General features: G+C 51.8%; 1 protein-coding gene across 1 annotated transcript in view; it reads right to left on the reverse strand.

Annotated features, from left to right (window-relative positions):
* Positions 1 to 682: 682 nt before the first annotated feature.
* Positions 683 to 11,273, reverse strand: part of MICAL2 (microtubule associated monooxygenase, calponin and LIM domain containing 2) — a 129,286-nt gene continuing 118,695 nt past the window's right edge. The window contains 6 exon segments of the mRNA XM_012725457.1: positions 683 to 894; positions 1,832 to 1,889; positions 4,438 to 4,540; positions 5,679 to 5,767; positions 7,067 to 7,253; positions 8,225 to 8,332. Coding sequence (XP_012580911.1) covers positions 1,849 to 1,889; positions 4,438 to 4,540; positions 5,679 to 5,767; positions 7,067 to 7,253; positions 8,225 to 8,332 — 528 coding nt within the window. The 3' untranslated portion in view covers positions 683 to 894; positions 1,832 to 1,848.

Consider the following 11,273-nt stretch of genomic DNA (forward strand, 5'->3'; position numbering starts at 1 on the left):
TGGCACTATGCAGTCCAGCTGAGAGGAACTCTAAATCCTTCTGGCAAAGACAGTCTGGAGTTGGACCAGAGCCTGCCGTGGTGCCATCCTCAGAGTGGTTTGTGGGTCAAGGCATGAGTGAGCTGAGCTTCTGAGGGCAGGAGGTCTCCCAGGGTCACAAATGGCTCTCCATCTGGGGGCACACCTGTCCTGCTCACTGCCTTCCCGAAACCCATGTCCTGTCCACCTTACCTTTCATTCACCACTCAGCTAGATGGGCATAGAACTTTCAAGAGCAAACTTTGTTAATAGGAACTTAAGTAACTGCAAGTTTCTTAAAAAAAAAAAAAAAAAAAAGCCCTCCTACAGGCCCAAGGCTGGAGGGGCAGGGTGGAGGGTGCTACAGGACAGCTGTTAATAAACTCTGACCCTCACCCAGCTATGAGCATCTAGCGCAGAAAAGTACCACGAGTTTACAAGAAAGAGACCCCAAAGCCTGGCCCAAGAGCATGGGGATCATTTTCCAAATATTACCCCTGGGTAATATTTCTTTTCAGAGTGCCCAGCATAGCCCCAGAGAGACCCAGCTTACCACAAGTGCAAGTCCCGCCAACAGTTTAGGGAGGTCTGACCCCCTAAACCAGCCCGTGTTTGAGGTTTGGAGAAGCTTCCATGGCAAAGAAGAGAGGAAACAATGCGCTTTATAAAGAACCATATTTATTTTCATTTACAGCATCAAATACCATAAATAAAGCTACACATTGTTTGCTGTGTGCAAAATACAGGGTTGGGGTGGCACTGGAAATGACTACCACAGGTCACAAACATGCGTAGTGCTGAAATGCGCGCCTAGCTAGTAGACGGACAGGGGAGGAGGGCACTCTTTGGTTGACATTCTATAAAGGGAGGGACACTCTGCAAGAGAAGATAAGACAGAGCAATGACTTGGCACTGGCTAGGATCTGCACTGACGTGGCTAGCAATGCAGCATGCAGGGCTGGCAGCCAGGCTGAGAGGGCTGCACGGCTCTGGTCGCATGCAGGACAGACACCAACTGCAGCCTGAGACCCAAGGTCTCGCCCACAATAGCCACACTGCAGGGGCACTGCAGGGTGCCAGTTCTCTGTAAGAGCTCTAGGGCCAGTGGCTCCAGAACAGCAGGGAGCTGCAGGATACAGAAACCAGCTGCCCCAGGCCTGGGACTGAACCAAGCATTTCTCAGAGCCCTCCCTGGCCTGTGGGCTGCCTGCTCTAGTTGAGCATCATCTGGAGCTTTAGGAGCCAAGAGAGCTAAGAAAAGCCACAGTGAAACCCTTGGGTCTCTCGTGTAGGCTGAGGCAGAGAAAGGATTTGCTAGAAAAACTGTGCTTATGTGTTCAAATACAGAGCGCAGGCCAGGCTTGGGATGCAGTCTGGGAGCATTATTTTAAGATCCTTATGATCAACTGATAAGCTTTATATTTGAACCAACTTAAGCAGACACTCATATGCATGTGATGTTCAGAAGTTGCTAGATAAAAGAATTGTTTTCAAAGGTGACAGAGCCCTTTCTATGACACTGTCTCATTATCATTGCTAACCCTCCCAGGAGGGTAGGTGGATGCAAGTGCGACGGGTAAAAGCATGCATGACGCAGGCCACAGGGAGCAGGGGCAGGCAGGGCGTGCAGAATCAGCTACGGCTCCTGAGCGGAATGCCACTCTGCACTGCCACCCAGCCATGCCACCGAAACAGTCCATTAGTATGCAAGACATTCACAGCATAACCATTACCCCAGTGGGACAGAACAGACCAGGCAGGAAGCAGCTTAGGGGTTAGTACCACTCTGAAAATTGGCAAGAGAACCAGTCACCTCAGAGCAGAAGTGTGTCAGCCAAGAAGTGGGTGTAGCACTGGAAGACTGAAATGAACTGGCGGCCACGGCGCAAGGTTGGAAAGAGAGAGATCGAAAAGAGAATTTAGTTTGGGGGGGAAAGGAAAACAACTGACAACTGGAGAAGGTGGGAGGGGTTGTTGAAAATAAGGCAAACATTTGATAAAGGGAAACTTCCCCACACAAGTCACTGCAGACTGAGGAGGACAAGTGAACCTTTCTGGTAGATCAGCTGCTTAGGTATAAGAGAGAGCCCCAGGCCATTTGCATATGCCAACACCCCACACATTCTCTCAGACCCGATTGATTTGACTCTCATGTCTCATATTATTTTGGGTTATGTGTGGAGGCTCGGAGACATTCTCGGAGATCCATTTGTGTGTTTTGGTGCAGCCCACCAGGAAGGTTCAAGGCCCCAGAATATACAATCAGTTCAGATTTCTGACAGGCACGCCCTGTCTCATTAAGAGTAATTCAAACCAGCCTCCTTGCAACCATAAATGACAACTCAGAGGGCTCACCCTGGTTTCTTGGAGCATTCCATAAAGCCTCTGAGCCCACCCTGAGCTGGTGACAATGACAATAATACCCTGTGCTGTGTTCACTTCATGTCCTTGAGGACTTACTTTCTAGAATCGAACATAAAGAGAACAGAGGATTCCTCCCACCATGCTGAACATGAAAATCCCAGCCAAAAATGGGGAAAACACAGGTAAGTCCTTGGACAGAGGAGACTACCACAAGGCCGGAGGCACCAGTTCTCAGGGCTGGGCCTCAGCCATGTCTCTTTTTAACCCAAGTCTTTCGGGAAGTGTTTGGAGAGAGGCCTCCCCTCTTCTTTCTGCCCTTTAGATATGTGTCATCTCTAAGGTCTCAAGAGCTGGGGCTGCTAACCCACAGCAACCTCCTTCCTTAGTGGAGGAGATTGCCATTACACAAAGCTGACTCCAGCCCTCAGCTCTGGGTAGACTGAGCAGGGTCGAGAGCTGCTCCATCAGCCTCTCTGCTACTCAACCAGACCCAGTAGCCATGCATGTCCAGGCAACGTGGAGGGCAAGCTGATCTTCCTCCAGACACTGAGAGTGAAGAATGCAGGTGGCTCAGTGCCTACCTGGTTTTGCCCTTACTAGTATATATTTATTTTGCATCAGTCAACAAACAGCTTCAACTCCCAGCTTCCCTTGCCAGGCAAGACATAGGGGAGTTTCCCTCTGGAGGTCAGACACATTCCTTTGCTAGGACAGTGAGAACATAAATTGTTTCTGACTGTTTTGGCCAAATATGCATGGCTGCTGAGTGGCCAAGCAGCCAGGAGGCCTGCAAGCAGTACTCATTGGCAGACCACGTTTCCCAGATCTCTTACCCTGAGGTGATAACAAACACCCTCAGACTCAAAAGACAGAAGTGAGAGGGCAGATTCTTCCCACAGTCTGACCATTACAGCCCTACTGTGGCCTCGACTCAGACCATAGCCTGGCTGGAAGCCCGACTGGGATGGGCTCTGGCCCACACCACCTACTAACTTAGCTCCTCTTCAGCCTTGCATCAGATTGATGGAGCGCTCTGTCATCTGGGGCCAGGGTGCTTGTGCTGGGCACTCATTAGTGGGAAGAGAAATGCACATTTGCAGCCGTCTGATTGAAAGCCCATGGTTCTATTGTTCGGCTGTGATTGGATATGAGACTCAAAATGTTTGAGCTACTATTTGATTTCAAAACAAGGGAGCAAAGATAACAGCCAACTATATGCACTGTCATGTGCTTGGGTAGGTTTAATTTTCCTCTGCTCTGCTCTGTTCTACAATGACATACTGCAAAAAATTGCCACCAATGGTCAAGTAGCATCTGAGTACAAAAATGGGAATGGAAAGGCACTGGCCCGGAAAGGGCACGATCACGTTCGTTTGTACGACAGCCCAGATCAAACACAGTGCAGCGGGAGCTGTTATAAATGGCGATAGTGTGGAGGGTTTGTAATGCCATTTAAACACATCAAACCCATGCTTAGAAAAACTGACAGACACTCACTGGGGAAAAAAAATCCTTTCTTGACTTATAAAAAATTGAAATGTAAACCCAAAATATGGCTCACTTTGGTATAAAAAAGGTAGAAAACTATTTTTAAAAATCCTTCATGGTCTGCTGGCCCAGCACTGAGCGCAGACATGGTCCTGACAAGGCCAGGGCTGGTGGCCAGCCTGGACTCTTTGGTTTTGAGCTATTTGGGTAAAGGACGCCGGGTGTCCTGGCCAGCGCCTTCACTAACTAAGACCTCTAGTTGGGAAATGTTACGGCACTTTGGGACAATCTCACTTCAGTGGGGCTTGACCGGGAGGTACTGCAGCACCCAGACACGGATGCGCTCCAGGGACTCCTCCGACTCCTGGTACATGGAGGCCAGGACCTCGGAGAGCGCCCAGAGGAGGGGCAGGCCGAGGCTCAGAAGCTCGTATGTGTAGCAGTAGTTGTGAGCATTGTCCCTGATATGGCGACCAGTGGCACGCAGGAGTCCCTGAATCCAGTTAAGCAGGCTCCGGGGCAGCCTGAGAGGCCAGCAGAGTGCCTTCCAAAGGAAGGAAGTGATACCTGGGGGGCTGCCTTCAGGTGTGCCGATGGCGGCCACGGCGCAAGAACTTTCCTTGGGCGTGTCGCGTCGAGGGGCCTCTTGCTCTTTCCACGGTCCCCCCTCCTGAGGAACAGATCAAAGAGATGACACTCAGTCCATGGTTCACACGGAAGACTCCTCTGCTGATGCAGACAGCTGATAAATACCTGACTTGACAGATGCTGCATTCTGCAATAGCCCCCCCCAAATGATCTCTTAGCACTGCCGAAGGGGAGCTGACTATGGATATGACTTTCCCGGGGGGACAAACTGAGCACTGGTTTTGTGAGCCTCAAAAACATACGTGTCCTTCTATTCAGCAATCTTGTTTCTACTGCTAGCGTGTAAGTACATAATTTGAAATGTGGATAAAGACAGGCATACAAAGATAGGCACTATAAAAATATTTATAAGATAGAAGTATAAAACTGAAAGGTCCGACAAGTGGGGGCTCAAGTTATCAACCATCTTTATAGGTGTCAGAAGCTATGCTCTGAAAAAAATTATAACATCATGGAAACAAACTCCTACTGAAAATAAGTATATGATCGTGGGATGGGATTCCAACTGAGTTAAAATAGTCACGTAGAAACTCCTGTTAGGGAATCCACAAAATTCATAAAATGTTAATTGTGGTTTCCTCAGGATGGAGTGAGGATGGGTGGGCTTAACTTTCCTTCTTTATCACTTTCATTTCCCTATTTTTCTGTACTGTACTCATATTACATTGTGTTATCAGAGAAAAGCCTTAAGTTGATGGTCTTTGTGAGTGGCGGGTGATTAATTAAGCTAGAGAGAAGGGATCTGATGAAAGCTGCCAGAGGGAGAGCTATCCGACACCTCCTAAATCCACAAGACCAGTCTTTGCAGACATCCAGGCGGCTGGGAACGGGGCGTGGAAATAACACAGGGGTCCACATTTCAGGGGCCCCTACCAACAGTGCCTGGTGAGCATGTGGGCCCCTGGTATCTTCGCGCCTGAGCACGCTATCCCATCCGGGCACGTGGGAACGCTCTTCTGGGCTCTCATCGGAGCCAGTGCAGCCATGCACCGAGAACAGGACATGCTCCAGAGGACGCTAAACAGGCTAAGGCAAAGGAGCGCTCCACACCGGGAAGCAGACAGGTGGGACTCCATCCCCCCAGACCCAGAAACCTTGGAGAACCGTTGAAAGCCCAGGGAAGGCCTTCCCGCTGCACCTGCATTTTAGACAAAACGTACCTCTCTTTGTTGCTTTAGCTCTGCCCGTCTCTTCCGCTGCTTACTACTGGTCTTACAGTGAATGAAATGAGGCTTGCAGTAAAACTTGCCTGTCAAGGAAAGACACACACACGCACACATTTGATTTTTGTCCTGAAAACCAGAGACGCAGCAGAGATAAGCCAAGTGCCTGACAGTGTTTAGGTCACTACTGGTGACATGCCAATGATGGAAAAAAGTCCAGGATGCCTCACACTTGGGAAATGGTTTATGTCACCTGTCTTAAAGGAAGCGGTAATGAGATGAGGCAGGAGACCCTTTGCTACTTCAGAGATAGGCTACCACAATGGTGGGGGTTGGGGGTAGAGGGACCCCAGGACGGGGCTGAAACCTTCAGCTAATCCCCACAGCAAGCGTAAGCCACGCCTCCTCACAAGGCCAGTCGCCAGGCAGCAGAATGGACAGCTGTGAATGCCAGCACTGTTTCTATGTCCTCTTGCTCTCTGAGAACCCTGGGAGTAGAACACTCAGAATAGATGTTGGCAGTGATGGGGAGGAAAAGACTCGGTTGAGGCCTGCATGTCACTGGCCCCTGTCCAGGACTACTGGCTGCCTTCTTTGCTCAGTTTCAACAGGACAACGGTGACAGTGATATGATAAAATAGTGACAACTCTGCTGGGGCTCAGTGTGTTCGGCATTATCCTAACTGTTTCCCTTGAAGCGTTTCACTGCTCCTCTCAACAACTTTATGAGCTAAGTACCAGTAGTAGCTTCATTTTACAGGTGAGGAAACTGAGGGACAAAGAGGCTAGGTGATGGGCCCAAGGTTATTCACTAGTAAGGGGTACAGTTTGAATTCGAACCCAGGCAGCTTAATTTGAGACTCTGTGGTACATGCTGCACTGCTCCCCTTACATACGACAGTGCAAATGAAGTGCTGAAACATGGAGAGTGATCACTCCTTCCAGGCAGTGCAACCCCTTCTTCCATGATCTCCTGCAGGCCACTTAGCCGCAGGCATGCTACTGCTATGGCTAGTTTCATAGCATGTGCCTAATAAGTGCTCATGTTAACATGACATCATTTATTGCCTCTATCGCCAAGTGTGGGGTCAGCACGTTAAATAGGTTACCAGGTTGACTTCCTCAATGACAGCGGCAACAGCTGGTAGAGAAGCTGCATGAGAAAATGTACATCACGTACTTGGCACATAGTAGATGCCCTCCAGGGCACAGCCAGGAGCTGACAGCTCTCCTTTCCTCAGGAAATGCTGCCCACCATGGCCACCTCCCTCTAGCTGGGCCCCCTGCCCCTGAGCAGTTCTTCTGATGATGCTGTTCTCCCTGGGAAGTGCTGGGCCTCCCAGAGCCTCCAGAGGGAGGAGCCCACACTGGCCCCTGGGGGTTACCTTCATCGCCATCAAAGGCGTAGGCCGCCAGGCGCAAGGAGGTGGCGCAGAGGCTGCAGCGGAAACACTCTCGGTGGAAGAAGTGGCCTTCTGCGCTCAGCCGCTCCATCACGTACACGCGCTTCTTGCAGAAGAAACAGGTGTCGCTGCCTCCCAGGTTTATGGGAAACGTCTTTCGCATGGAATCCTGGGGGCACAGGGCATCAGGAGACAAAGGCAACCTGTTAGGGCTTACATGCCATTTTCAAATGCCAGGCCTAGGCTTCTAGACATTCATGGGAGAATGTGGGCTCCAGCTTGCTGCCGTGTCACCGCAGGCCCCAAAGCAGAGTGAAGGCGGCGAACACTTGGACAGACCCCAGCCTGGGGGGACTGCTCCTGTTGGTACTCTGAGGCAGGGGCACTGACAACAAGATGATGGGGAGGGGGCTGCATGCCCCCTCACCCCCACTGGCCTCAGGAAGGGAGTGATGTCTCCCGGTCTGATGAAGTGCCCAGGGTCGGTCTCTTCTGACCTGTCCCAGGACACAGAGTGAAGTCACTGGAAGATTTTTATATCACTTGGCCCCTACAGTGATGCAGAGCAGACAAGGAAAGCTTGTGGCATCAAAACTGTTCAGAAAAATGCAAGAAGCCAAGAAGCCCAACAGGCTGCCAGTCAACTTCCTAAAAGAAGCAGGAATGGTGAAGGGCAGGGCAAGGCCAAATCCGGGTGACTCCAGGGGAATGTGCCAGAAGGAAACCAAAAAGTTATCAGCTCACATCATCAGGGATGATGGCGAGTGGCCTAGTTTGGAAAAGGGGAGGCCTCAAAGGAAAGGGATGTTTTCTCCCTGACTAGAATCCTCAATCCAATGCAAAGGGCTACACAGGGTGGACCCTAGGGATGTCTAACTATGTGGATAGCCTCGAGTGGCCTTCTCTCTGAGTTCTCCAGAGCTCCAGACAGCTCTGCCTTGTGCAAAGACCCACAGGGGGTGAGGGGGGTGCTTTAGGGAAAGGCCTGCAGGCTCCTGAATGTGATCACCCCACTTGCATGTCCCCATGAGGATAGGAGCCTTGAGCAGGCCACTGTGTCCTCTGCACACCCCTGTAGACCCACCCTGTGAGGCCAGAGCCAGTGTCTGCAGGTGGAGGCTGAGAGGTGTGCAAGCTTACCAGGTCCGGAGAGGTGGCCTGGGCCTTAGGTCTGTGATCATTCATGTACAGATTGACCAGGACTTCAGCTGCAGCCCCTATTCCGCTGGACACTTTCCCTACCGTCAGCTACCCAAGAGCAGAGGTGGAAAAGACAGAGACAAAGGGAGAGGCCAGTTAGCACTGAGAAGGAATCAGCAACAGGCGGGATGGGTGAGAAGGCTCCTCATCTGCAGGCGAACAGCGTCCACATGCTGGGAGAGGCAGAACCAGCTGGCACACTGGAGGGCGGAACAGGAAATGGGGGATGGACCTGGGTGGACAGAGATGGCATCCATCCCAGGTACCAGGCCGTCAAGATCTCCTAGGGTTTCTCTTGTCACCGGACAGGTAAATGAACCCCAGAGAGAGGAAGGGATCTATCCAAGTTGCCTAGTCAGTAAATGCAAGATCAGGCTGCTTCTGGGAGTCTCCTGACTCCACCCCGCACCTCCACAGGCATCTCTGATCAGGAGTTAGGGAACCCAGGCTGCGAGCCTGGTAGCCACCACCAGGCCAGTCAGTGTTACCGTAGCTTCTCCAAGACCGAAAGCCAGAAAACGCAGCAAAGGAGACAGAGCAGGGAATACCACCGCCTTCCACACTGGCTGTTCTCTGGAGCCCCACCCCCTGGAGGGCCCTAAGCTGCTGCTCCCCACAGACCCACAGACAGGCTTAGGACCCCACTCTGCTACTAACCCCTTCTGAGACCCAGTATGAAACTCCTAATCTCTGAATTCAGTTACCTCAATCAGGAAAATGAGGGTAATAGTGCTTGCCCTGTGGATTTGTGCTAAGAACTGAGCACGAGAATGTGTGTATAAGTGCCGGCACTTAGCAGGGCGAGGCTAAGATGAAATGGACTCCTCCCTCCCGCTTTCCTTTGAATTCAGCAGGCTCCAGCCTATCCTGCAGCAACTGTGTCCCTAGGGGGCAATGGCCAGGTCTGACCTGAGTGCCTCCAGGCAGGGATCACAGGCACCTTGTCAGCCTAAGTGGTAACTGGGATGGCAAGAAAGGCAGCCTACCTGAGCACCCTCATAGGGCGGCAGCTGCAGGAGGCCATGCCCTGAGAGCCTGGAGCACAGAGCTGGGCAGCAGTACATGTGAGCCTCAGGGATCACTGCCTGATGGGAGGGCATGATGGCCTGTGCCTACCGCTGAATGCCTGCGTCCCTGCCCTCAAATCAAGGAGCTAGGGAAGGGTGGCAGTGCACAGCCCAGACAGACATGGTACAATACAAGTTCGTTGCACACACAGACCCCAAGATGCACCCTCTTCCCTGCCAGCTCCGAAAGACACCCCAGGAAGGCTGCAGTCTCCTCTTCAGGGAAGCAAACATGCACACTATAAGGTTCTGTCAACACAGTTCCTGAGTCCAAAACCCTGGAGGGAGGGGGCCTCCGAGTCCACTTTATGGTGGGGCTGAAAAAGTCAGTGATTTAGGGTTGAAGGGACTCCATGCAGGTTACGGCCACTGGGACAAGTAACAGAGACTTCTACAAGGGCTGGCGGCTGCCACACCTTCAGCCTACACCCATGTCTGAACCTGGGAGCCCACATCTAACCCCGTGTGAAGACCTCGAATGTGCAACAGAAGTTCAGGGACAGCCAAGCAGCTGGCAGCGGCTCTTACAGCTCCCCCGCTTTGGGTAGCTGAGGCCAGTGCATCAGAACCCCGCAAAGGCACAGGCACTAAGAGGGGATAAAGCAGGGAAGGAAAGGGGTGGCTAGCCGGCTGTGGAGAGTGGGGACCCTGGCTTCCTGTCTGATTCCAGGAAGCTGCAACCCGAACAGAACTTGGGAACAGTCTCTGGACTGCAGGTGAGGCTCCTGGGGCCCGTGGAGAATGTGGCCGGACCTAGTGGGGTTTGGGGGGGGGTTGTGACCCCATGACTCAGACAGATGGGACCTTCTCTGACTTGACAAAGCCAACCACCTCCTTAGGCTCCTCGAGGAGCCTAAGCTTCTCGATCAGGTAGTCACCCCATTCCAGCCCACTTCTCCCAGCCTGGGAGAGGTTAGGATTCTGCTTTGAAACACACCCTGCCAGTTTTAGGATCCGTTTCATGAATGCCAAGAAACTTGACTCCTGCTTCTAAGAAAGGCTCAGGTACAGTGGATCAGGACAATAGCCATTGTTTGCCTGCGGGGGCCCAACCCCTGCGGCCCCATCACAGCCTCCTCAGATAAAGGCTGTAGAATATCAAATACTTGCTGAGTTTATATCAAAATACAGAGAGGAAGGGGCCTCCCTGGTGGCACAGGGGTTAAAGCCACAGTCCTATCAAGCTTCTGTCAGCCACTGTAGCGAGAGTTTGATCCCAAGGTGGGTCAGGGAGGTGACCCACATGGTGCAGCAGACCTCCCCTGACCCACCTGCTGCTCCTCTCAGCAGTGTATTTCAATCTGCCTGCTTTGCTTCCCACTCTGTCTCTGGTGAATCCTCTCATCCCCCACCCCTGCACCTCTGGCTCACATCCCAGTTTTTGTATGCATAAGTAAATAAATCTTTAAAAAAAAAATACAGAGGGGAAGGAGGGCACAGGAGATCAGACTTGCCTGTCCACCCACTCTGCCTGCATATGACTGTCTCCACCGGCCCAGTGTGTGAACTGGCTCCGTGGTGCCCTCCCAGAAAGGGCTCAGTGATGCCATGAGACCCACGCACAATTATTGCCTCCCCTGAGTTAGCAGATTGAGACTACTTTCTAGGGTTTTAAATGCAAGTCCCTAATGAGACCTTATTAACCACTTAGCTAATAAGCACCTTGAGCTCCTGAGCTTCTGTGTGAGCTTCTGACTTAGGGAGCAATTACCAAAGCACGCCGTCGAGGTTGCTGGGGGTGGGGTAATGCCAAGGCACGTCTGTGGAGTTGCGGTCTGCTCAGTTCTCCCAGCACAGGGCACTCTCCAAGTCACCTGACCAGGAGACCAGGACAAAGACCACACCTTGCCTGTCATTAGGGGTCAAAGCCCTTTCTCCTGTTGTATCTACATTCCCACCCCATGATGGTGGTTTTCTTTTCT

This window comes from Condylura cristata, unplaced genomic scaffold, assembly GCF_000260355.1.
Source record: "Condylura cristata isolate star-nosed mole 26May11 unplaced genomic scaffold, ConCri1.0 scaffold00015, whole genome shotgun sequence".
NCBI classification, from domain to species: domain Eukaryota; kingdom Metazoa; phylum Chordata; class Mammalia; order Eulipotyphla; family Talpidae; genus Condylura; species Condylura cristata.